The sequence below is a fragment of the Salmo salar genome, chromosome ssa21, assembly GCF_905237065.1.
Source record: "Salmo salar chromosome ssa21, Ssal_v3.1, whole genome shotgun sequence".
Lineage (NCBI taxonomy): Eukaryota > Metazoa > Chordata > Actinopteri > Salmoniformes > Salmonidae > Salmo > Salmo salar.
The window spans coordinates 29,948,498-29,976,389 of record NC_059462.1 but is presented as its reverse complement, the minus strand read 5'-3'; the positions used below and the strand labels follow the sequence as shown (position 1 = coordinate 29,976,389).

The 27,892-nt window shown below is 42.0% G+C and overlaps 2 protein-coding genes across 2 annotated transcripts; both read right to left on the bottom strand.

The window, feature by feature from the left end:
• Window positions 1-3,084: 3,084 nt before the first annotated feature.
• Window positions 3,085-15,994, bottom strand: LOC106582037 (tripartite motif-containing protein 45-like). Its single transcript, XM_045704893.1, is given in 7 exon segments — window positions 3,085-4,144; window positions 7,497-7,623; window positions 7,739-7,853; window positions 11,627-11,753; window positions 14,564-15,137; window positions 15,140-15,317; window positions 15,489-15,994. Coding segments are annotated over 7 exon segments (1,824 nt in total). The 3' UTR covers window positions 3,085-3,947.
• A 319-nt stretch (window positions 15,995-16,313) lies between these two features.
• vtcn1 (V-set domain containing T cell activation inhibitor 1) lies at window positions 16,314-22,799 on the bottom strand. Its single transcript, XM_014164739.2, has 5 exons — window positions 22,675-22,799; window positions 22,430-22,494; window positions 18,225-18,602; window positions 17,873-18,127; window positions 16,314-16,699 (listed from the first exon to the last, which is right to left on the bottom strand). The coding sequence occupies exons 1-5, from the start codon at window positions 22,704-22,706 to the stop codon at window positions 16,569-16,571; spliced, it is 861 nt and encodes a 286-aa protein (XP_014020214.2). The 5' UTR covers window positions 22,707-22,799; the 3' UTR covers window positions 16,314-16,568.
• Window positions 22,800-27,892: the final 5,093 nt, after the last annotated feature.

The window sequence follows — 27,892 nt, the reverse complement described above, 5'->3', positions numbered from 1 at the left end:
GCATCATGTGGGCCTTTGCATCTGTAATTTAAAGTTACTCACACAGTATGGCATCGCTTTTCTGTTGATTGATTCATTCCAGTAAATCATTTTGGATTGATAAGGTCTAGCTTAGCCAATCAAAGTTTGAATATAAACCAAATTTGATCACATTCACATTTTCTCTTAACACAAATAAATAGCCCTATTTTAGGGTCGAAATATTTAGCTTAGGCTATGAATACATGATGTTACCACTTCGTTTCCCTTGGCCAGAGGGGATCAGAGCGCCTAGGCTTCTCTAGGCTACCTGCAGCTAATCAAACTGAAGATCGGATTAATTGTGCATGAGTTTTCAACCCTTTTGTGTCAATATTTTTTATCAAACTGAATCAAAAGTGTTGGGGCAAATGCCGGCGGCACTGCTTTCCTGATCTCTGCAACGTGGATAGATGGAAATTGCCACACAATGCTACAGGTTATGAAACATATCCTATATGTATGTTCTACCATTTCAAAAGGTTGACTTAATATCAAACATTTTTTACTTAGTATTAAAATTAAAATGATGGCGAGAATGAGCTTCAATACTTCAGGGGTACTCAGGGCAGAGAAATTGAGTTGGTGGTACAGTAACCTTAAAAGGTTCGGAACCATTGGCCTAGTCCCGGAAATTCCAGACCTAGGGCCCTAGGGCAACATTGTTAACATTATGGGAGACAACCCATCTGGCTAGGGAGACTATTTGCAAGTCCTTCAGTTAAGGGCAAGGGAATTATGGGAAAGTGGATGTTTTTTTAAGTGTCGAAAACAACATTGTAATTGTGTAGAAAGACATTTAGTGGCACATGATCCTATAAAATACACTTAGCAAATGCACTCTCTTGTTGCCTACCATTGGGCAACAGCGCACAGTTAATCATCTTCAGTCTGTCAGCTTATAATCAGAATGTTACTTTTGACCCTGACTCCCAGACAAAATGTGTTTTCTGCCCACTTTTACACCAAGTCTGAAAATATTGCTTCAGTCTTCGACTTTAAACATAGTGTATAAGTTGTGATAATGGATGTGTTGTCTTGTCTGCCCATTTTATAGTATGTCAGAGGGGGGCTGGAGTGAAGATTTTTTGACACATTATAAAGTAAATCCATCTTGAAACGCGGTCACGTCCTGCTGAGTGGGGGGACAGAGCCCAAGTCAGTCAGTGGGTCCTTGAGTTGCCATTAGCTCAGGCCCCACTCCGCACCACAGGACCACTGGGCAGATTAATGTGACACCCCTTACTGAGTGAATTAGTAGTGTGGTGCTGTGGCACAGTGTGGTGTAATCACTGTAGAGTCCTCTTTGGAGATGCATCGTGTGTCACGCACGCTCGCAAACTGTACATTTGAGTGGCTGGCTCTGTGCCTAAAAAGAGACCAAAACAAAAATGCTGAGCTGACACAAAAGGCTGACGCTTTTAAAGCCATATCAAGTTCCGGCTGAGGGGGGCCGTTTGCTTCGCTGCACCTCTTGTTATCAATGTCAGAGGGGTACGGATCATTGGCCTGGAGAGGACTCATGGTGAACTTCAAGCCCAACAAAACAATGCAGCAAAGACAAAGTGCTCATTACAAACACTTCTAGAGAAAAAAAAAGAGTGGTGAGGGAAAAAGAATCAAAGAAAGGACAACTGGAAGAAAGAGACGGTGAGGGAGATTAAGGTTTAGAACAACGAGGCCCTGGTGCAGCAAATTAAAAGGCATACTCCAGCAGGTAAACATAACATAATGAAACAGCATCTGGCTTTGGAGTGCCGTGTGAACGGGATGGCGAATTACGATGGTTTAAATCCAGTCAATAAAGTAGAGTACCATCAAACTACCCTGGGGATTCATGCCGGTGCAAGAGGATAGGCTCCCATGCTACGTCATAGAGGGTATCTGTCAAATGTATGTTCCAGTGATGATAACATGGGTAGGGGGTTGGTGAGGGTTACTCCATATCTGATGTTCCAGGTAATGGGGCGTCTCTGTGCCGTCCTACGGTGCCAAGAACACAGATGACGAGTCCCAGGTGATGTGACATGACGGGCAGGTGTACTAGATAAAGAGAGCTCTACAAACAGGACTGGAGTGGTGGTGTTTGGAATTAGATGATCTGATGGAGACTCAGTCAGTCAGAGCAGTGTTTGTGGGGATTATTGAACTGTCTAGTATTCAGGTACTCTGGCTGCCAGTTTATTTCTGGCTCTTTTAGGCCAAGGCATCTGTAGATTCAGTCCTGTATGGCCAGGTTCACATCATTGCCTGGAGATTGCCATGGGGCACTCCACTCTCCTGTGTGATGTGGGGTCAATTTAGAGCAATGTAAGTACATTAGTGTGATGATATGGCTCTGGCCCTTGTCTGAAATCAGGTTACACTGTGTTCAGAGTGACACGTTGTCAGAGTCTTTATTTATGTCACGCACACACACAAAGAAAATGATCTCTGACTCTACTTATCGCACCATGGAACAATAGCTACAATGCAGTTGATTCTTCCTGCTCAGCGCACTCTATCTGGCCTGTGTGCCGTATCCATCTTGTCCAAAGGGAATTTACTAATATGTTCTGCGATGTACATGCATAATAGAGGTTGAACTAATATAAACTAGTTTAAGTAAATTATTCAAAATTCATCATAGATAGACTCTACTCTAATTCCATCACCGTACATTTATAATTATAAACCGCTCTGGGTTCATGTACTTTTAAATGACCTCTATTTCAACCTCTGCAATGATGAAGAACATTGTGGTTCATCTCTTGGAGCCCTGAGATGAAGAGCCTATCAGAGTATGACGTCAGTCACAGGGTTGTCGTGGCGATGTGTCGTGGCAAGCTCTTTACAGGAAGGATAAAGATGGAGTTATCACCTCACACACACAAATATGCAAAGGATCGATGAGTGATGGTCACAGCTCAGCACACCAACAGAAAGGGGGAGAGTCAGTGAATGAGCCAGGTAGATTTTTTGTGAGAGAAGGAATAAAAATACAAGGAGGAAGACAAAGGAGCGGAATGAGGGAGTGTGAGACAAATTATTCTGTTATGTTGTATTAGAAGAGGTTTTTAAGCTTACAAGACACGTTGTCTCAGTTTCCAATCATGGGTTTAAAGCGTTTATGTGGGACATAAACCTCTTCTCTCCCGGGTCCACTCTGCAGACAATGGTTTAATAGTCCACTGTAATGTGATTTCAACACTTGTGTTCTAGAGATCAGGTAACAGAGGTTAGTATTTGAGTCCTCCACCCCCTCAACATAATCATTTCTAGAGATCTTTACACCTCACTGCTCCCACCAAACAACTGTACAGAGGAGGGTCAGCTACCTCAGGGAGGGTGAGAGTGTGTTTGTTTGTTAAGTCTAACACAATGATACCAGTAGTACAACAGCTGTTCAACCAACATGTAGTACAACTTCCACATAGGCAACATCAACAACTGTACAACAAACTAAACATTATAATGGTCATTACATTATTAGTCATTTCCAATACAGCGTAATTAGATAGGTATCATTCTTGATTAGGCACTGTCCCCCCTAATAAGTATTCTCTAAGGCGCTCATGTGTAATGGAATATTTCCATTAAAATGGTATGATGGGCTGAAGTAAGAGTGAATAGAACACTACTGTCATCAAGTGGTGGAGAATGGAACTGCAGTGACAACAAACTTTCAGCCTATTATTCTAAACCATGACTACATTTATTATGAATGTTATGCTTCGTATTCAGGATGGAAACGATATAACTGTTGTTAATATTGTACTGACACATCGTCAAGTGATGCCAGTGTGATTTTTTTAAGATGAAAGAGAATGGTCTTTCAATTACATTCCTTCTTCTCACTTTTATCCGCAACTTTCCCACTATCTCGTTAATCATCTGAAAGGGTTGATTTGTAGACCCATGTCTGGTGGTGGTAGGGGTGTCCTGGTCCCTCAGAGCTGCACTGGCCTCAGATGGCCCCGGGGCGAGCCTGACCCTGCCCCTCCCCCCACCGCTGTTACTGTTCCCCCCACTGCCGTTATCACACTCTGGGGCAGGCAATCGGATGCCTCCACCACACTGCCACAGCACGACCAGTGGGGCTTACCGGAGTGACCCTTATGGCCGTGACCACAGCCCCAGAACCCTCCTGCACACACACAAGGCAAGAGTGTTAATATTCATAGTTTTGAACCTGATATTTTCAGAAAGGAGTAAGAGATTAAAAGCAAAGCTATCGTGACCGTCGTGCAAATGCTTAGTAAATCTGTCTGGTGCTTAATGTCATGGTGGACAGCAAACACACACTTCTTGACTGACAGACAGAGACTCATGTCCTCACAGAGCCAAAAATAGTTAATGTTACCTGATGTGCCAAGTCCACTGAGCGCACCAGACAAAGCACATGTCCAATTCTGCACATACAGTTGAAGTTGGAAGTTTACATACACTTAGGTTGGAGTCATTAAAACTCGTTTTTCAACCACTCCACAAATTTCTTGTTAACAAACTATAGTTTTGGCAAGTCGGTTAGGACATCTACTTTGTGCATGACACAAGTCATTTTTCTAACAATTGTTTACAGACATTATTTCACTTATAATTCACTGGGTCACAATTCAAGTTGACTGTGCCTTTATACAGCTTGGAAAATTCCAGAAAATTATGTCATAGTTTCTGAAGCTTCTAATTGACATCATTTGAGTCAATTGGAGGTGTACCTGTAGATGTCTTTCAAGGCCTACCTTCAAACTCAGTGCCTCTTTGCTTGACATCATGGGAAAATCAAAAGAAATCAGCCAAGACCTCAGAAAACAATTGTAGACCTCCACAAATCTGGTCCATCGTTGGGAGCAATTTCCAAACGCCTGAAGGTACCACGTTCATCTGTACAAACAATAGTACGCAAGTATAAACACCATGGGACCATGCAGCCGTCATACCGCTCAGGAAGGAGACACGTTCTGTCTCCTAGAGATGAATGTACTTTGGTGCGAAAAGTGCAAATCAATCCCAGAACAACAGCAAAGGACCTTGTGAAGATGCTGGAGGAAGCAGGTACAAAAAAAATGTCCTCTGGTCTGATGAAACAAAAATATAACTGTTTGGCCATAATGACCATGGTTATGTTTGGAGGAAAAAGGGGGAGGCTTGCAAGCCGAAGAACACCATCCCAACCATGAAGCACGGGGGCGGCAGCATCATGTTGTGGGGGTGCTTTGCTGCAAGAGGGACTGGTGCACTTCACAAAATAGATGGCATCATGAGGAGGAAAAGTATGTGGATATATTGAAGCAACATCTCAAGACATCAGTCAGGAAGTTAAAGCTTGGTCACAAATGGGTCATCCAAATGGAAAATGACCCCCAAGCATACTTCCAAAATTGTGGCAAAATGGCTTAAGGACAACAAAGTCAAGGTAATGGAGTGGCGATCACAAAGCCCTGACCTCAACCCTATAGAATATTTGTGGGCAGAACTGAAAAAGTGTGTGCGATCAAGGATGCCTACAAACCTGACTCAGTTACACCAGCTCTGTCAGGAGGAATGTGCTTATTGTGGGAAGCTTGTGGAAAGCTACCCGAAACGTTTGACCTAAGTTAAACAATTTATAGGCAATGCTACCAAATACATATTGAGTGCATGTAAACTTCTGACCCACTGGGAATGTGATGAAAGAAATAAAAGCTAAATAAATCATTCTCTCCCCTATTATTTTCACATTCTTACAATAAGGTGGTGATCCTAACTGACCTAAGACAGTGAATTTCTACTAGGATTAAATGTCAGGAATTGTGAAAAACTGAGTTTAACCTGTCTGGGCTAGGGGGCAGTATTTTCACGGCGGGATGAAAAATGTACCCAATTTAAACAGGTTACTACTCTGGCACCGAAACTAGAATATGCATATTATTAGTAGATTTGGATAGAAAACACTCTGAAGTTTCTAAAACTGTTTGAATGGTGCCTGTGAGTATAACAGAACTCATATGGCAGGCAAAAACCTGAGAAAAATCCAAGCAGGAAGTGGAAAGTCTGAGAATTGTAGTTCTTCTTTTGATTCTCTATCAAAGCTACAGTGTCTGTGGGGTGACGTTGCACTTTCTAAGGCTTCCATTGGCTGTCTAAAGCCTTCAGAAAGTGGTTTGAGCATTCTCCTGTCACTGGGCAGATAATAGGAGCTCAGTTACTGAGTGGTCTGCCTGGCAACAAAGGGATTGGATGTGCGCGGTCAAGCGAGCACGTCGTTCCTTCATCTTCTTCTTGAATAAATATGCTATTGTCCGGTTGGAATATTATCACAATTTTACGTAAAAAATACCATAAAGATTGATTTTAAACAGCGTTCGACATGCTTCTAAGTACGGTAATGGAACATTTTGACTTTTCGTCTCTCGTTCCGCGCTCGCGCGTTATGCCTTTGGATAAGTGATCTGTACGCACGAACAAAACGGAGGTATTTGTACATAAATATGGATTATTTCGAACAAAAACAACATTTCTTGTGGAAGTAGCAGTCCTGGGAGTGCATTCTGACGAAGATCAGCAAAGGTAAGAGAATATTTCTAATACTAATTCTGAGTTTAGGTTGCCCCGAACTTGGCGGGTGTCTGAATAGCTCACCGTGATGGCTGAGCTACGTACTCAGAAAATTGAAAAATGTGCTTTCTCCGTAAAGCTATTTTAAAATCTGACACAGCGGTTGCATCCAGGGGTAGTCTATCTATAATTCTTTAAATAATTGTTATATATTTTGTCAACGTTTATGATGAGTATTTTTGTAAATTGATGTGCACATTCACCGGACGTTTTGGTGGGAATACATTTTCTGAACATCACGCGCCAATGTAAAATGCTGTTTTTGGATATAAATATGAACTTGATTGAACAAAACATACATGTATTGTGTAACATAATGTCCTAGGAGTGTCATCTCATGAAGATCGTCAAAGGTTAGTGCTTCATTTAGCTGTGTTTTGGGTTTTATTGACACATGCCCTTGCTTGGAAAATGGCTGTGTGATTATTTTTGTCTATGTACTCTCCTAACATAATCTAATGTTTTGCTTTCGCCGTAAAGCCTTTTTGAAATCGGACAATGTGGTTACATCAAGGAGAAGTGTATCTTTAAAATGGTGTAAAATAGTTGTATGTTTGAGAAAGTTGAATTTTGACATTTTGTTGTTTTTGAATTTGCCACCCTGATATTTCACTGGCTGTGTCCCGCAGTCCCGCTAGCGTCCCACGTAGCCCATAGAAGTTAAATGTATTTGGCTAAGGTGTATGTAAACTTCCGAATTCAACTGTACCTAGCATTCTGCTCCTGTAGTAGCCTTTACTCTGCTGCACCTACTTGGCACACTGCCCATAGAGGACATACCTAGCATTGTCCCTACACCAGTACTAGATGTGGCCTCGCCATTGAGTTCCACAGATAAGTGTATATAATATTTCCCATTTCAAACATACCTAGCCAAATACTCTGTAGTCTGCTGTGCCTACCTGGCATGGTGCCAGTACAACCACAGCGCGCCTCCTTAGAACCCCCACTGGAACAGAAAGAACAACAGTGGAACATTCCACAGTGCCGCTGGACCTTTCTCTTCACATTTAGGACAAAAGGGGAAACCTGGAAGAGAAAAGAAGTGAAAAGAAATGAATGACAGAAATGAGAGTGAGAATAATTGAATACAAAATGGAAATACAGGGCCATGCTGAGCCCTGACCCGGGGTTGGTAGAGTACCTTAACGTGTTGGGCCTTGACACACACCCACACATAGTAGGACCCTGGCTCTACGGGGGTGTAGGAGATGGAATAGGAGTCATCACTGTTATCCACCACCGCCGCCTCCAATCTGCTGCAGAGAACACAAGTAACCCTTTTCTTAACACCAACAGATATTATGTATTATGATGTAGTTATAAGGAACAGTAAAACGTTCCAACAATGTATGACCCCTTTATTAAAGCATAAGCAGACTCCTTTACTCTCATATACACTCACACACATGTATACACCCATACTCACAAACACACACACTCACAGCCAATGCTGCTGTCCCATGTACACAGAGACTACAAAGCACAACCCCTTTTTGCCCTCAGAACAGCCTCAATTCATCGGGGCACGGACACTACATCGGTGTCGAAAGCGTTCCACAGGGATGCTGGCCCATGTTGACTCCAATGCTTCCCACGGTTGTGTCAAGTTGGCTAAATGTCCATTGTGTGATGGACCATTCTTGATACACATGGGAAACTGGTTGAGCGTGAAAAATCCAGCAGCGTTGCAGTTCTTGACACAAACCGGTGCGCCTGGCACCTACTACCATACCCCGTTCAAAGGCACTTAAATATTTTGTCTTGCCCATTCACCTCTGAATGGCATACATACACAATCCATGTCTCAACTGTCTCAAGTCTTAAAATACTTCTTTAACCGGTCTCTTCCCCTTCATCTACACTGATTGAGGTGGATTTAACAAGTGACATCATTAAGTGATCATAGCTTTCAACTGGATTCACCTGGTCAGTCTATGTCATGGAAAGAGCAGGAGTTCATAATGTTTTGTACACTCAGTGTATATAAAGACATTAAACACTGGACACTTCCTGTTTCTTTTATACTATTTTTCACACTGTGTATTCAAATACAATGCCTTCAGAAAGTATTCATACCCCTTGACTTATTCCACATTTTGTTGTGTTACAGCCTGAATTCAAAATGGTTTAAATATTTTTTTTCTCCCCTCCATCTACATACAATACCCCATAATGACAAAGTGATAACTTGTTTTTAGATATTGAGGCAAATTTATTGAAAATTAAATACAGAACATTCACTGTCTTCTTCCCACCTTTGAGTCAATACTTTGTAGAAGCAGCATTGGCAGCGATTAAAGGTGTGTCTTTCTGGGTATATCTCTGAGTTTTCCACACCTGGATTATGCAACATTTGTCCATTATTATTTAAAACATTCTTCAAGCTCTGTCAAATTGGTTGTTGATCATTTGCTAGACAACCATTTTCAGGTCTTGCCATAGATTTTCATGTAGATTTAAGTCAAAACTGTTACTCGGCCACTCAGGAACATTCCCTGTCTTTTTGGTAAGCAACTCCAGAGTAGATTAGGCCTTGTATTTAGGTTATTGTCCTGCTGAAAGGTGAATTCATCTCCCAATGTGTCACGGTTGTCGTCGGTGAAGGAGGACCAAAACGCAGCAGGTATGTGCAGGCTCATCTTGATGTTTATTTGCTTTCAAAATGAACGTACAAAAATAACAAACCACGACCGAGCAACAAAAACAGTCTGGTACGGCACAAGGCGAAACACAGAACAATCTCCAACAAAATACAAGACAAACACACCCAACTAATATAGGACTTCCAATCAAAGGCAACACCAAACAGCTGCCTTCAATTGGAAGTCCAACCCCAATTAACTCAACATAGAACCAGACACACTAGACTAAACATAGAAATACCTAAACATAAACCAAAACCCGGAAATACTAAATCAAACACCCTTTTAACAAACACACCACCCCGAACCACATAAAACGAACACCCTCTGCCACGTCCTGACCAAACTACAATACTAATTAACCCTTATACTGGCCAGGACGTGACACAATGTCTGGTGGAAAGCAAACTGAACCATTTTTCCTCTAGGATTTGGCCTGTGCTTAGCTCCATTATGTTTCCTTTTTGTCCTGAAAAACTCCCCAGTCCTTAACTATTACAAGCATACCCATAATTTGATGCAGCCACCACTGTGCTTGAAAATATGGAGAACGGTACTCAGTGATGTGTTGTTTTGGATTTGCCCCAAACATAACACTTTGTATTCAGGACAAAAAGTTCATTGCTTTGCCAAATTGTTTGCAGTATTACTTAAGTGTCTTATTGCAAACAGGATGCATGTTTTGGAATATTTTTATTCTGTACAGGCTTCCTTCTTTTCACTCTGTCATTTCGGATAGTATTGTTGAGTAACTACAATGCTGTTGATCCATCCTCAGTTTTCTCCTATCATAGCCATTAAACTCTGTAACTGTTTTAAAGTCACCTCATGGTGAAATCCCAGAGCGGTTTCCTTCCTCTCTGGCAACTGAGTTAGGAAGGACGCCTGTATCTTGTAGTGTTGTGTTGTCTCTCTTGTCGTGATGTGTGTTTTGTCCTATATTTATATTTGATTTATTTTACATTTTTAATCCCAGCCCCCATCCCCGCAGGAGGCCTTTTGCCTTTTGGTAGGCCGTCATTTTAAATAAGAATTTGTTTTTAACTGACTTTCCTAGTTAAATAAAGGTTAAATAAATAAAATACAAATCTTTGTAGTGACTGGGTGTATTGATACACCATCCAAAGTGTAATTAATAACTTCACCTTGCTCAAAGGGATATTCAATGTTTTGTTTCCCATCTACCAATAGAAAACTTCCCTGGTCTTTGTGGTTGAATCTGTGTTTTAAAGTCACTGCTCGACTGAGGGACCTTACAGACAATTGTATGTGTGGGGTACAGAGATGAGGTAGTCATTCAGAAATAATATTATAAACTGGTTGGTTCGAGCCCTGAATGCTGATTGGCTGAAAGCCGTGGTATAGCAGAGTGAGCCCATGCAACTTATTATGTGACTTGTTAATCACATTTTTACTCCTGAACTTATTTAGGCTGAATACTTATTGACTCTAGACATTTCAGCTTTTAAGTTTAATGAATTTCTAAACATTTCTAAAAACAAAATTCCACTTTGACATTATGGAGTACTGTGTGTTGGCCAGTGACAAAAAAAATCTAAATTGAATACATTTTCAATTCAGGCTGTAACACAACAAAATGTGGAAAAAGTTAAGGGGTCTGAATACTTTCTGAAGGCACTGTACTGTTTTCTCACATAGCTCATTCTAATATATCTGTACATTAAATTTTAGTTACACTGTTTATACACACCGAGTATTTATATATACTGGATTATTGACATGGCTCACTGTAATATAACTACTGCTGTACATATTTTTCTATTTTTTTATTTAACCTTTATTTAACTAGGCAAGTCAGTTAAGAACAAATTCTTATTTACAATGATGGCCTAGGAACAGTGGGTTAATTGCCTTGTTCAGGGGCAGAACGACAGATTTTTACCTTGTCAACTCGGGGATTCGATCTAGCAACCTTTTGGTTGCTGGCCCAATGCTCTATCATTCTTAAATATCATTCTTAAATATATTTTTGGGGTATATATACAGATAGATTGCATTTGGATTACTGAAAGTGTTATTTAGATTGTTGATTTGTTCTGACATTCTTTATTTCTTGTTTCTAGTTTTTGATTATTTATTATTTGGGTACTTGTTTGACATTTTATTGCACTGTTAGGAGCTTGTAACAAAAGCATTTTGCTGCACCGGCAATAACTTCTGCTAAACTGTGTACGCAACCAATAATCTTTGATTTGGATTCTATTTTTTAATCACATCGTGATCGTGACTAAATAGCACCTACTGGAATAATCAAGACCTTGATTAACTCAATCAGATGTGTTAGCTGGGATGGAATAAAACCCTTCACACCCAGTACTACAGACAAAGGGGTAGATGTGCATGCTGCAGAGCAGATGGTTCCTCACCTGTCTTTCTTCTCCTTGTGGACCATGCTGACCAGGACAACCTCTCCTCGACCCATCTGCTCTCCAGCAGAGTCTCTACACACCAGGGTAAACTCCACTCTCTGGCCCTCCCTGCCGTGTTGCAGACCTGGGGACAGGTTAGAGGTCAGTCTCTCTCTCTCTCACACACGCACATACCCCTACACACACACATTCTCCTCTGTGCGCTTACACAAGTTGTTTGCCCCTGGATACATGGTGTGAAAGACCATTTAGGGGAACACTTGAGTAGAAGGTACAGTATATAAGCACATACAGCGGCTTGTAAAAGTATTCACCCCCCTTGGCATTTTTCCTATTTTGTTGCCTTACAACCTGGAATTAAGATTTTTTTTTTGGGGGGGGGGTTGTATCATTTGATTTACACAACATGCCAATCACTTTGAAGATGCAAAATATTTTTTATTGTGAAACAAACAAGAAATAAGACAAAAAAAAACAGAAAACTTGAGCGTGCATAACTATTCACCCCCCCAAAGTCAATACTTTGTAGAGCCACCTTTGGCAGCAATTACAGCTGCAAGTCTCTTGGGGTATGTCCCTATAAGCTTGGAACATCTAGCCACTGGGATTTTTGGCCATTCTTCAAGGCAAAACTGCTCCAGCTCCTTCAAGTTGGATGGGTTCCGCTGGTGTACAGCAATCTTTAAGTCATACCACAGATTCTCAATTGGATTGAGGTCTGGGCTTTGACTAAGCCATTCCAAGACATTTAAATGTTTCCCCTTAAACCACTGGAGTGTTGCTTTAGCACTATGCTTAGGGTCATTGTCCTGCTGGAAGGTGAACCTCCGTCCCAGTCTCAAATCTCTTGAAGACTGAAACAGGTTTCCCTCAAGAATTTGCCTGTATTTAGCGCCATCCATCATTCCTTCAATTCTAACCTGTTTCCCAGTACCTGCCGATGAAAAACATACCCACAACATGATGCTGCCACCACCATGCTTCACTGTGGGGATGTTGTTCTCGGGGTGATGAGAGGTGTTGGGTTTGTGCCAGACATAGCGTTTTCCTTGATGGCCAAAAAGCTCAATTTTAGTCTCATCTAACCAGAGTACCTTCTTCCATATGTTTGGGGAATCTCCCACATGCCTTTCGGCAAACACCAAATGTGTTTGCTTATTTTTTTCTTTAAGCAATGGCTTTTTTCTGGCCACTCTTCCGTAAAGCCCAGCTCTGTGGAGTGTATGGCTTAAAGTGGTCCTATGGACAGATACTCCAATCTCCGCTGTGGAGCTTTGCAACTCCGTCAGGGTTATCTTTGGTCTCTTTGTTGCCTCTCTGATTAATGTCCTCCTTGCCTGGTCTGTGAGTTTTGGTGTGCGGCCCTCTCTTGGCAGGTTTGTTGTGGTGCCACATTATTTCCATTTTTTAATAATGGATTTAATGGTGCTCTGTGGGATGTTCAAAGTTTATAATATTTTTTTTAAACCCAACCCTGATCTCTACTTCTCCACAACTTTGTTCCTGACCTGTTTGGGGAGCTCCTTAGTCTTCATGGTGTCGCTTTCTTAGTGGTGTTGCAGACTCTCTGGCCTTTCAGAACAGGTGTATATATACTGAGATCATGTGACAGATCATGTGACACTTAGATTGCACACAGATGGACTTTATTTAACTAATTATCTGACTTCTGAAGGTAATTGGTTGCACTAGATCTTATTTAGGAGCTACATAGCAAAGGGGTGAATACAAATGCACGCACACCTTTTCCGTTTTTAATTTTTTTGAAACAAGTTATTTTTTTCACTTCAACAATTTGGACTATTTGGTGTATGTCCATTACATAAAATCCAAATAAAAATCTATTTAAATTACAGTTTGTAATGCAACAAAATAGTAAAAATGCCAAGGCGGGTGAATACTTCTGCAAGGCACTGTATACCCACAGTCTATGGTCTCTAGAGACTCTGGTGGTGTGTGCTCCAGTAAAAGCAGTGCACCCTGGCTGTTGCTCTTAACACAGTTTACTACTTCACCTGTCCTATAGGCCTACTAGAGTGGGCCAAACCGCTGACTTAAATCTCTTATCTCAGAGCCTGTGTAGTTTTCACAGACATGAACAAAGGCCCACATTTACAAATATGTTTGATAGGAATGGCTTAAGACTGGATTTTCTGATGCGTCGATACTAAAGCCTTGTGTAGTTTACAGCTTTGTATATAAACGTTAAACATGGGCACTAATCCTAAAACAGCCTTACTCTCAGGCACAAAAACTTGGAAAGTAAAGAAACAGTGACCCGGTTCTTTCTCCAACCTTATAACAAACAGTCTTCAAGCCCTGTGACAGGCAGAAAGACAAAACACACACACCTGTATTATGGATTAACATTACATGAATACGACGAAGGTCAGTTTACTTTGACACAGAGAGATGGTTTGTCACCCGGTAGTTATCCCCTACATACCATTGCCTCAGGGCACTGTTTGAGTGTGTGTGTGTGTGTGTGTGTGTGTGTGTGTGTGTGTGTGTGTGTGTGTGTGTGTGTGTGTGTGTGTGTGTGTGTGTGTGTGTGTGTGTGTGTGTGTGTGTGTGTGTGTGTGTGTGTGTGTGTGTGTGTGTGTGTATCTGTGTGTGTACACGTAGGTCTGTGGAAAAAAGCATCACCTGAACATTTTACCCCCAAGAAATGTCTGAACTCAAGCCCCAAGCCTCTGTAACCAGTCTGGGGTCAAGACTTAGGAAGCATTCCCTCACCCCAATAGTTTCTACTAGAAGGCCATAGAAAACAGAGAGGATAGTATGAAGAGAAAATGTACTATAGTTAAAGAGATTGCTTCATGGCTGTTAAAAGTGGGACAGTGGAACTGTCTCGGAAGTAGGGGCTAAGGGAAATAGGGTGTAGGAGGCGGGGTTAAGGGTTGTTTCAGGACAAAGCCTTGGTCTGGGTCTCACCTTCCCCCTCAATGATACAACTGCTGAGCTCCAGTGTCTTGGCGTGGATCACCCCCACCACCGGGTACCCCCCCACCTTCTCTGCACTCTCACGTGGCAGGAAGCAGATACTGCTACCGTTATCGGGGGCGATGGTTGCTGGGTGGTCGTAGTCAGTCTCCACCAGGCCGCCCAGCCTACGGAGGGTCACGCCCTTGGCGCTCAGGATCTTGGAGTCCGACCCGCACGTCAGCAACCACTCTGCGAATGCCACCCCCCCACGGGCGTCTGACAGGGCCTGCTGCAGCTGAGCCCTTTGTAGGTGGAGCTGGTTCCTGCGCTGCAGACGCAACTCCACTAAACGCCGTAGCAGCGACAGGCAGTGTGACTCCACAGCACTAGCGTAGCCCCTCGCAAAGGAACACACCTCATCCTCCATCGCATCCATCCTGGCCTGCAAGGCCTCCGGGGATATGTCCACCTTCCGCAGCGACTCCTCCAGCCGGTCCAGCCGTGGCCGCAGGCGCCCGGTAACCAGCTCCCAGATACAGTCCCCATGGCGGTCGATGACGTCACGTCACGTGTCGGGAGGCAGCAGTGGTCACGGTGGAAGGTGGCGGCACACTCCAGGCAGATGGGTAGGTCGCAGATCTCACAGAAGAGACACAGCTCCTGACCGGGGTGGAGGGAACACAGGACGGGCCGAGAGAGACAACCCTGGGTCTTCAGGTCCTCCAGACACTGGACGGTGTGAGTCGACGTCCTCGTCTGTCTCCTGGGGAGGATAGGAAGATGGATATGGTGAACTCATATGGTAGGTCACAATAAACCACACAGTAATTACATGCTATAATAAGTTCAAAGCTGAAATGGACCCCATTAAACCCACTTTTTACTAGTTAACTTGCAACAAATTGGAACATTGGTCATGACTCATGATTTGCACTCACCAGTCCTGTGTGCTTGACAACAGAACTCACAAAGGTTGACACAGCAAACCTCACAACGTTTCTCTGCGTCTCCGTCGCTGCACAGGTCGCATACCACAGAGTTCTCGCTCATCAGCGTCTCCAGAAACACTTCGTCCAGGGCCAAGTCGTCAGTGGTCAGCCATTCTACCCCGGACAACAGGATGTCCACCTCAGAGTTACACTCGGGACAGAGAACCGTGACGGCAGAGGAGCGCGCCTCGCCTTCCAGATGTACCGCTTTGCCATTGTGTACACCAGACGACACCGAAAACGGTTCCAGTTGACGAACGCAGTCTGCGCAAAAAGTGTGTAAACACGGCAGAATTTTAGGCTCACGATATAAACGTCTACAAACGCTGCACGCCGCCCTCGCATTGACCACGACGCCCCCCTTATCTCCGTTGTTAGAGCTCGAGTTTGTGGTCGGGGTTGGCGGGGAATCCACATGGTCCTTCTCCAACTTTTTGTCTGTAGGTGACATGATCTTTTTATAGTCTTGTCTCGTTGGTTTCAAAACACTTTGTTACAGGTTTTTGTTAAAGAATTTACCGGTGTCCGAAATCGACCAAGCCTATTTGGAAAAAGCCGGCTTGCCCCACCACCACAAAAAGCACTGACCTGGGCTGAAACCCCTGCATTTTGGAGCTGCTTTACTCAAGAAAACAAAAAAGAGACCATGTTTGTATGCAGCTTTAATAACTCAATTATATATCTTTTTTTACATTGTTTGCAAACTGATATGTGACACGTATTAATGCAAAAATAACATGCAAAACAGGCAAGCCCCCCCCCAAAAAACTAATATTATTGTTATACATTTTTTTGCTAAAAATGTGGGGCTCAAAGCAGGTGGGGTACTACCCTGAATGACGGGTCGCCACTGAGCCACACACACACATACACAGTTTGTCGCCACTTGTTAATCAACACAAAATCCATCAGACTCCAGGCAGACCAAGGCAAGTGGAAAGTCACCAGACCAGTTCACTTCACCACAGACAGAACTTTTAGTCATCTTGCCTGTAGGCTATGAAGAGTAGTTTGTGTGCATGTGTTCATGAGGTTAGTTGGTAGATCCAGAGAAAGAAACTGGTTGTAGCTGCTAGGACGTGCCGTTGGGGTAGTAGTATGGGCGGTGCAGCTGCAGTAGGGAAGGAGAAGAAAGTCCTCATTGATATCTCTATATCTGTAATAAAAAGGAAAGATGCTGACTATACACTAGGCACACTGCCAAACGCAGGGTTGGGCAGTACATGTAAACTGATTCCAAAAAAACTGTAACTATAATCAGTTACATTTCCAGCAAAAATATTGTAATCAGATTACATATCCTTTTGCAAAACTAGATGATTACTTCATGAGTTACTTTTAAATCTAGATAATTACTTCTTAGATTAGTTTTACATTTAGGAAGGATGTTTGTTAAAAAATACATTGACACCTTTAAGTTTTCTCAATGACATTCAATTCAGCATTGAAAAAAGGTGTATGTTTACATTTGTTCCACTTGCGTGAGTCTTGAGTGAGTCAGAGACCACTATTACGACACACCAAATGCGTTTGTTGGATCCTTTTTGTTTTCTTCTAATGCCTCTTAAGGGGAAAGAAATCCAAAAGTAACTGAAAGTAATCAGATTACATTACTGTGTTTGGGTAATCCAAAAGTTAGGTTATGTTACTGATTACAATTTTGGACAGGTAACTAGTGACTGGCCGTGACTGAATACCCATACTAGCGTACTAAATAGTATGCGACAAAAGAACGTTTCATAGTATGTGTAATTTAAAAAAAATAGTACTCCGAATGCATCATGTAATGCACGATTTTGTGTTGACCCCCGCCATTCGTTCATTTTGGTACAGCGTGTCAATTTATCTGATTATCAGCTGTTGTCAAGCACATGAGTCGGAAAAGATGAGTGAATTTACTAAATCAAATGCTGAAATTAGTATGCAGTTTAAGTATGTAGTAGTACGCTAGTATGGGTATTCGGACATGTAACTGATTACATTTAGAAAGTAACCTACCCAACCCTGGCCACCAGTCACTTTATTTGTCACTTTATTTTTTGTTTAGCTGTCCTTGTTGGTCATGTTGTCATGGTGATATAGACTGACAAGCCTGTAGGGTTAAATGCCACATCAATTGTCACTTTATTTTTTGTTTAGGTGTCACGGTTGGCCAGGTTGTCATGGTGATATAGACTGAAGAGGATGTAGGTGTCATCACTTGAGGGAGTGACTTCACTTGTGTAAATGTTTTTAAACTGTGAGAGAGTCGTCTAACATGCACTTCTCATCCAGGTATTTGTTCAGTATAAAATACTATTTTCTTTGCCCCGAAAGGTGTTTACTGGACCTTTGATGGTTGCCCGAGAGACAGCCTTCACCAGATGGTTTTGGATGATGCAGGTGTAGCTGTCGTTCAATGTAATTTGCTGAAGGGAGCTGATGAATCGGGTTATCCCGGCGGAGTTGTTGAAAAAGCTAGTTTCACTCTCGTTTAGGACGTTGTCATTGACGTCCAACCAAAGGACATCTGGTTTTGGGAACCATCTCTCTCCCTCTGCTGTCAGGGTAGTGTTGACCCACTTCAATTTGGGGGCTGAGAAAGCTGAAATGAAGCATATTTTAAGAGAAAGCTACTTTGTGTGTAGTTCTACAAATATGAATTGTGAAATATTGAGAATGCCTAAGACTTGGCTTCTTACCTGCAACTCTGAGGTTAACACTGGCAGTCCCTGAGCCACTAGGGGCATTCACACTGCAGTAGTACACCCCCTCATCTTTCATTTTCACGTTCCTCAGCAACATAGAGGCATTGCCTCCACCTATGGCGTCTGAGAACAGCTGGGTTCTATCTTTAAACTGGGGGTTCTGCTCCGTCAGCTGGACTGCTCCTTTATTGTAATTGTACACCACTTCGCTGAGGCCCTTCTTCTTCCATGTGATTGACACCTGACTGGTCAATTCCCCACTGTTAGTTGAAGTCTTGAACTTGCAACTCAGGATGACATCCTCCCCCAGGTTCCCGATGGGCCACTTGTTATTGCTATCCACAGTGCCCTGGGAACCCCCTAAACCCTGAACTAAAAGGACAGCACACAGAAAAAGAGAACACAACATACAGGAGATTTGATTAACACAAGGATACTGTGTGCAGTTCATACAGACTATTGTTACCCACATACACTGGCACACACACACACACACACACACACACACACACACACACACACACACACACACACACACACACACACACACACACACACACACACACACACACACACACACACACACACACACACAGACAGGTACACATGCACTCTCACGTGTGCTCAAATGCATGTTACATGTTAACAGAGACATGACATGGATCTTGACAATGAGGATGACACAAGTGAGTACACAGTATTTTTAAATAAAGGTAAAAAAATATATAATAATAATATATGGGTTTTTCAATAAACTATTGTACCAGTGAGCATATCTTGTAGTAGACAACTGTTTGGAGCTGTTACAAAGTCATTAAGAATCATTTGTATTTTTTTTCATGTGAATAAATGAAGATATAAAGGGGGAACTTTGATACATTTAATATAATTCATAACTTGAATCAAAACCTATGATTAAACCCTTTCTCGTGCTTGGAGTCTTCACAAAAATAGTGTGACAAAACAACATTTCTTTCCTTACATTTATGATACTGTTGTTTGATGTTATATCATATAGTAAGCATTTAACAATTGAATTACACATTGACCTTGATCCTGTGAAATTCATGGATATTGCTGTCGGACACTTTTTTTATGGCGATCTCGGGAGTGTACTGTGACCTCCTAACATTTCGTATCTCCATATGTTACGGTGTGAGTACAGTTTTCATGGGACCACATATACAAATTAATGTATGTGATTGCAAAATCAAATGTTTCAAACAGAGAGAAACTTTAATATGATTAATAAAACAAAAATGTATACTGTCGTTAACAGGGCTCTTCAATAATAATGGATAGTTGTTTGATGCGCGTCTGATGTCTGTTTAATTATGTGGGGACATTATCAAACAACATCTTCTGATTCAGGAAATACTTTACTGAACGACAGTCAATTGACAAAGAGCATGTGTGATTCTACACGCGATTTAACAACAGCCAAAGAGCAGGAATGAATGCTGATCTCGAGCCTTGACCGAACATTTTAGGGTCTATGTTGTTATGGCGGCCAAGATAAATAGTCTACTTCCTGGACAACATTAAATCAAGATTCCTGAGGTATAGTGCTGAGTGATTAACCGACATTTCTATTATTTTTCGTTTTTAAAACAACTAATTGACATTGGTTCAATTATTTGAATTATATTTTGTTACGTGTTTTTATGTGAGTTCAATTCGCACATTGCACAGTTTCTAGACGTATATCATATCCAGCCAGAACTGTGTGGTGCAAGGAGGTGTAGTTTCCAACAGGCCAATATTGTACATAGTTTAGCGCATAAAACGTGATAATTAACTACAATGGCCATAATCCCTCGGCATCTACTTGTCTGGTCTCTTTTTACTTTGCCTGCTATGAAAGAGGCAGAGTAATGCGCGATCGTGAGGGATATAGAGAGCAGCTGTTGCTTCGAGAGGTAAAGCTACCTGAAAATGCATTATCTAATTGATTGATAGTTGGTATTCAGCAGTCATAAAAGTATGCCTTATTTACTTTAAATAACTCCAAAATAATGATCTTGTCAGACAGCATAAGCAGCAACTCTGTATAGATGAAATTATGACTTGGAGTGAAATAATAAAGTCATCAAATAAATATAAATATACATAACTGAAATATTTTTTTTAAAGTAATGTGAATAAATAATGGTTAATAAGTGATCAGCAGTAATGGGCATTCACTACCATCATGGGACTTGTATTAATTGTTTTATTCTGCGTTGTTACAGTATTCAACCCACATGATGCATAGTGCATTTAATGTTGTAAAAAATTATTGAAACTGAAATCGAAAACCGTCATAATTTTTTTAGAATCTTACCGAAACTGAACCGACCTCAAAAAGCACGAATTGCTCAGTAGTACTGAGGTAAGATTACGGTCCGTTTGTTTTCTGAATTAAAACGGAGCAATCTGGAATTTGAAACTTCCATATGTATTTGTTTTTTAATAGAAATGGAAAAATAAAAACGTTTTTTTGTTGTTTATGCATATAAAGCCCCAAAACAACTTGATATTTCAATATTCAAATGTGGGTGGGGTAAAGTGTGGAATGCCTGTTCAAGTGCACAGCCAACACTTCCTGTCCTTTCAAAGTAGGTCACTCTTCTAACTCCATTATATGAATCTATGAAAATATGATCTATTAATTAATTGATTAATAGCTTCCCATACCGTACCACAGTGCCAAGATCAGGTAAGATTAAAACATTTCTGCACTAGATTTAGTGTACATTGATTTATTAATGAACTGCTGTTACTGTAAATAGTTAGCTGACTGATATATCCTGGCTACCTAGCTAACCATTGGTAATCTTATTAAATGATGTTATACAACCAAAACAACAGTATATATTGCTAGACTAGAGATATGCCCTAGCTATAGTTAGTCAGTGGTTGCACATCTAACTAACTGGAATGAAACAAATAGTAGACATGTAAATATATCCTTTCACTGTTTACAGCAGGTCTCCAGCTACCCAGACCCTGATCAGCCTGACAGGGTGCCATGGGTGTGTCCAGTTTACACCTGTGCACATCTGTGTGTGTATAGCAATGGAATTAAACATCCAACCAATGCCTCAAGTGTCATGTTGCAGGTCCACCACAGACCCCAAGGGTTGTGGGGTCCTGTCCATAAACAACCCCTAGCCCCTACCCCTACACTTAAACATTTGTGGAGATCTGAGAGAATTTGACATTTGTAAGCAATACTGCCAAAATTCCACCAAGCCTATCAGAGGGTAAGGTGGAGCTCTCACCATGTCACCACTCATCAATCCCTCTCAGATCTCCACAAGTGTCTAGACTCTGGGCAGTAGGGACTAGGAGGGGTTTCTGGACAGGCCATGGGGATTATGGTTGCTCAGTCAGTCAGTCTGGCACTGTCAAAAACATTTAATAGCTGTCAAATACTTGCTTATTTTGTCCTTGGGAGATCTCATTTGCATTTCCCAGATTCATTGCATCCTCTCTCCTCGTCTCCTCGTCTCCTCCCCTTATCCAATGGGTATTGAGAAGGAGGCAAGGAGAGAGGACGTTAGGAATGAAGGAAATGCAATTGAGGTTCTCCTCTTGTTTCATCCATTCCTCACCTCCCTCTCAAAGCACATTGGGGAAGAGGAGGGAAGGTTCCTCCGCTCCTGCTCCAATGCACTTTCAAGGAGAGGCAAGGAATGGAGGAAACAAGGACAGAAGAAGCAAGAATGTGATGTCTAGTTTTTACACAAACACACGCACACAGCTTGAAAAGTTTACTGATAATACGGATTCCATTATTAGTTATTGTCTATGATTTTGTTGACAGAACCCATTGTATTATATTTTTCTACTCGAATAAACTATTAAAAAAATATAGAAATGCTGTTATTTAGCTTTTTCATTCTTCTGGAATGTTTAGCATGGATATACATTAGAGAGAAGTTGACTAAAGCACAAACAGACCTGGCTAATAGGCATGACAAAGAAACATGCAATCTCCATGTTTCATGTGACATTTTGAATGACATGTAGATGTTCTGTTGTTGCTAGGAGTTATGGTCTCATTTTCCCTATATAGACTCTTATCCCTGTAACTACAAATGTGAAGCTGCTAGAAAATCATATTTAAATGTATATCAAACCATTTAGAAATGTTGACCCTGATGTCACACATTGGTCCCTTTGTTTATAGAAAGATCCATATGTTCACTACGTACCTGAAAACGACACAGACAAGATGAGGATGATGAGTCCAGCGGCTACAAAGATCATGACTATCATCCTGGAAATGTAGATGAAAAAATCAAGCAAGATTCTAGCAAGAACCTTCCAAGTCAATTGAACATCACAATATCCAATGATAAGTTCAACTGACTATGCACTTGTTGGTGATATGAAGCAAAGCTGTTGCTGGCCTCCAACCACCATATTTTTAGAAAGACACATTGAATAGAGGCCTCACCCCCAGAAGATGATCTGTCCAAGGGAGGCCATGGCTCCTTGGTAGCTGTGTTCTTATTTACAGGGTTATGATAGTTCCAGCTGCTCCCTTGACCAGAGTCCACATACAGTACCGTATGATGTGTCGTCTACAGAAGCTACATATGAGATTGACAGAAGCTCCACACCCACCTTAAGGCATTAATGCAATATCAAACATTGAACTCTTCTTGAGTCAATATTGTCACTATTAGTTACTAGTTACTTGTCCAAAATTGTAATCTAACTTGGATTACCCAAACTCAGCAATGTAATCTGATTACTTTCAGTTACTTGTGAATTACTTTCCCCTTAAGAGGCATTAGAAGACAAAAAGGAACCATCAAATGTAGTTGGTGTGTCATAGTGGTCTTTGACTTGTGTTCAGACTCACTCAGGAGGAACAAACTCAAAGTTGCGCCTTTTTTCGATGATGAATTGAATGTCATTGAGAAAACAGAAAGGTGTCATAATGTATATTTTTTTCTCACAAGCATTCTTTCTGAATTTAACAGTAATCCAATAAGTAATTATCTAGTTTTTCAAAAGTATCTAATCTGATTACAGTATTTTTGCTGGTAACGTAACTTATTACAGTTACAGTTTTTTTGTTATCAGATTACATATAATTTATTACATGCTCATCAGAGGCTGCGGTCAGTGGCCGGGGACTTTATGGCCAGGGACTTTAATGCAGGGAACTTAAATCCGTTTTACCTAATTTCTACCAGCATGTTGAACGTGCAACCAGAAGGAAAAAATCTCAACCACATTTACTCCACACAGAGAGACGCATACAAAGCTCTCCCTCGCCCTCCATTTGGTAAATCTGACCATAATTCTATCCTCCTGTTTCCTACTTACAAGCAAAAACTAAAGCAGGAAGCACCAGTGACTCGGTCAATATGAAGCAGATGCTAAGCTACAGGACTATTTTGCTAGCACAGACTGGAATATGTTCCGGGATTCTTCCGATGGGATTGAGGAGTACACCACCAGTCACTGGCTTCATCAATAAGTGCATCGATGACTGAGTCCCAACAGTGACCGTACGTACATATCCCAACCAGAAGCCATGGATTACAGGCAACATCTGCACTGAGCTAAAGGGTAGAGATGCTGCTTTCAAGGAGCTGGACTCTAACCCGGAAGCTGATAGGAAATCCCGCTATGCCCTCCGACGAACCATCAAACAGGCAAAGCATCAATACAGGACTAAGATAGAACTACACCGGCTCCGACACTCGTCGGATGTGACAGGGCTTGCAAACTATTACAGACTACAAAAGGAAGGACAACCGCGGGCTGCCCAGTGACACAAGCCTACCAGACAAGCTAAATTACTTTTATGTTCGCTTCGAGGCAAGTAACACTGAAACATGCATGAGAGCATCAGCTGTTCCGGATGACTGTGTGATCACGCTCTACATAGCCGATGTGAGTAAGACTTTAAACAGGTCAACATTCACAAGGCCGCAGGGCCAGAAAGATTACCAGGACGTGTACTCTGAGCATGCGCAGACCAACTGGCAAGTGTCTTCACTGACATTTTCAACCTGTCCCTAACTGAGTCTGTAATACCAACATGTTTCAAGCAGACCACCATAGTCCCTATGCCCAACAACACTAAGGTAACCTGCCTAAATGACTACCGACCCGTAGCACTCACATCTGTAGCCATGACATGCTTTGAAAAGCTGGTCATGGCTCACATCAACACCATTATCCCATAAACACTAGACCCACCAATTTGCATACCGCCCCAACAGATCCATAGATGATGCAATCTATTGCACTCAACGCTGCCCTTTCCCACCTGGACAAAAGAAACACCTATGTGAGAATGCTATTCATTGACTACAGCTCAGCGTTCAACACCATAGTGCCCTCAAAGCTCATCACTAAGCTAAGGATCCTGAGACTAAACACCTCCCTCTGCTACTGGATCCTGGACTTCCTGACAGGCCGCCTCCGGTGGTAAGGGTAGGCAACAACACATCCGCCATGCTGATCCTCAAAATGGGGGCCCCTCAGGGGTGCGTGCTCAGTCCCCTCCTGTACTCCCTGTTCCCTCATGACTGCATGACCAGGCACAACTCCAACACCATCATCAAGTTTGCCGATGACACAACAGTGGTAGGCCTGATCACCAACAACGATGAGACAGCCTACAGGGAGGAGGTCAGAGAGCTGGCCATGTGGTGCCAGGACAACAACCTCTCCCTCAACGTGATCACGACAAAGGAGACGATTGTGGACTACAGGAAAAGGAGGATTGAACACACCCCCATTCTCATCGACGGGGCTGTAGTGGAGCAGGTTGAGAGCTTCAAGTTCCTTGGTGTCCACATCACCAACAAACTAACATGGTCCAAGCACACCAAGACAGTCATGAAGAGGGCACGACAAAGCCTTTTCCTCCTCAGGAGACTGAAATCATTTGGCATGGGTCCTCCGATCCTCAAAAGTTTCTACAGCTGCACCATCGAGAGCATTCTGACTGGTTGCATCACTGCCTGATATGGAAAGAGCTCGGCCTCTGACCGCAAGGCACTACAGAGGGTAGTGGGTATGGCCCAGTACATCGCTGGGGCCAGGCTTCCTGCCATCCAGGACCTCTATACCAGGCGGTGTCAGAGGAAGGCCCAAAAAATTGTCAAAGACTCCAGCCACCTAAGTCATAGACTGTTCTCTCTGCTACCGCATGGCAAGCAGTACCAGAGCACCAAGTCTATGTCCAAAAGGCTTCTTAACAGCTTCTACCCCCAAGCCATAAGACTCCTGAACAGCTAATCAAAGGGCTACCCAGACTGTTTGTATTGCTCACCGTCTTTTACGCTGCTGCTACTCTCTGTTTATTATCGATGCATAGTCACTTTAACTCTACCTACATGTACATATCATCTCAATTATCTCGACTAACCGGTGCCACCGCACATTGACTCTGTACCGGTACACCCTGTATATAGCCTCGCTATTGTAATTTTACTGCTGCTGTTTCATTATTTGTTACTTTTATTTTCTATTTTTTTACTTAATACTTATTTTTCTTAAAACTGCATTGTTGGTTAAAGGCTTGTAAGTAAGCATTTCACTGTAAAGTCTACACCTGTTGTATTCGGCGCATGTGACAATTTTGGGGGGATTTGATGCAATCACTCCCAAACCCTGGATATATGGATACAATCAGACTTACCCTTGAATCCATAGAAGCATAGGCCTTTGACGAATGTCCATCTCCCTTGGTTTGGGCGAGCAAGTTTTTCCAGGTTGCACTAGTTTAGGCCGCTCTCTTGTCATTTCTGCCTGGACATCACTCCTCCAAGGGTTTCTTGGGTCGACCCCTTCTTCTTTCCCCCTGGGGGTTCCATTTCAGGGTGTATACAATCCAACAGCACCTCTTTTTATTTGTAGTTTAATGGGTTCCAGTTCAGTTCCCCTTTAGAGGACTCGGTTCGACATCTTTGTTATTGTCTGTTTGGTTAATCTCCATGTTTCTGATCCATACATCACCTGTTTCACATTGGAGTTGATGACTCCAGTTCTTTCAATTCAGAAAGTAGCCAAAACTGGAATCCCAATTCCAATTTTCCTCAATGCTTCTCTATGAGGAAAATTTGGAATTGTTGTTTTATTTTCTGAATTGACTGAAGGGTTGTTACATTTGATTTCAATCACTTTTTGACCGCATCCCTTTTGATTTGAATGAAACTTTCTTGACTTATTTTCCGATGGTAGAAGTGGTCAGAAAGTAACTTCTTGGACCTGAATGCCAAAACACTTAGACCTACTGGGCACACCACATCATTTCAACATGGAATATTGGGTAATGTTTGGTAGAGACCTTGATCAATGAGATTTAAACCTTTATTCACCCACTCAAAATGTCAGCCAGAAGTTTGCTGAATTCCCAATGTGTTATTTTGGTTTAGTTGTCATCTAAATGTGTTATTACTGCATTTTCAACCATTTAAAAGCACAGCAAAGTTCAAATGGGAACAAATGTCAGATATTTTGTATTTATACAATTTAATGTGTTATCACTATGCTTCATCTAATAGCGCAACCAAATGACCTGGATTGCAGTTGAGATAACATTAAAAGTAATTGATACGTTGGATTCACATCTCCATCTCAACCAAGAATCAAAGTTAAAGAACAGGACAAAGTCAAAATAAGATGTGGAACTGCTGTTCCATGTGGGATTATGGTATCATGTGGACAGTGCATGTAAAGTGTTTATGCACTTCACTAAGATAATGTGCTTAGACTTTATTTGACTGTAATTAGATTTAATTCACTTTATCGTGAGATAGACTGAACCTGATTGTGACTTCACTTTGCTGTGATATCACCCTAATTTATCTTATTTGATATTTTAAGCTTTGACAGAATGAGCAACCCCAAATTAGTTTTGTGTCCTGTGCTGGCTTTATTTCTGTCAGGCTACACAAGATATCGCTATTTAAGAGTGTCACACCCTGATCTGTTTCACCTGTCTTTGTTCTTGTCTCCACCCCCCTCCAGGTTTCACCAATCTTTCCCATTATCCCCAGTGTATTTATACCTGTGCTCTCTGTTTGTCTGCCAGTTTGTTTTGTGAAACCTACTACCGTTTTTCCCCTTGCTCCTGTCTGTTCTAGTTCCTAGTTTTTCCCATTCTGCCTACCCTGAGCCTGCCTGCCGTTCTGTACCTTGCCACACCACACTGGGTTTTTGACCCCTGCCTGCTCTGACCCTGAGACTGCCTGCCGTTCTGGACCTTTTTCACGCCATCTGGATTACTGACCTCTGCCTGCCCTTGACCTGTTGTTTTGCCTGCCCCTGTACTAGTAATAAACTTTTGTTACTTCGACACTGTCTGCATCTGGGTCTTACCTGAAACGTGATCAAGAGAGCCTCAATAATATAACACATCAACCCAGAAGAGAGCAATACATTTTCTCATTAGCCACCATGGCAAATGTTAAGTTTTGACATTCCTCAGTCTTCTCTCCCTGTTGACCAAAGCTGCCAATGTTTTAGTTTTCCTGGCTGTCTTCATTTTGGAGTACATTTTGAACCTTCCATTCTTCTTCAAGCCTGCATGGTACAGCATACAACCCATAGGCCCTCATGGCATAGTGTGCATGCAGTGTCCACCCATTATAATAACTTGTGTTATCATGCTAATTGTTAAGATCTAGCAGAAAATGTTTTGC

Excerpts from the sequence above, each read along its gene's own strand:
- vtcn1 (XM_014164739.2), bottom strand. The coding sequence starts at position 22,706 with ATGGCCTCCCTTGGACAGATCATCTTCTGGGG. Across the intron at positions 22,495-22,674 it reads GGACAGATCATCTTCTGGGG|GATGATAGTCATGATCTTTG; the intron begins GTGAGGCCTCTA and ends CTACATTTCCAG. Across the intron at positions 18,603-22,429 it reads CTTGTCTGTGTCGTTTTCAG|TTCAGGGTTTAGGGGGTTCC; the intron begins GTACGTAGTGAA and ends CTGTCCTTTTAG.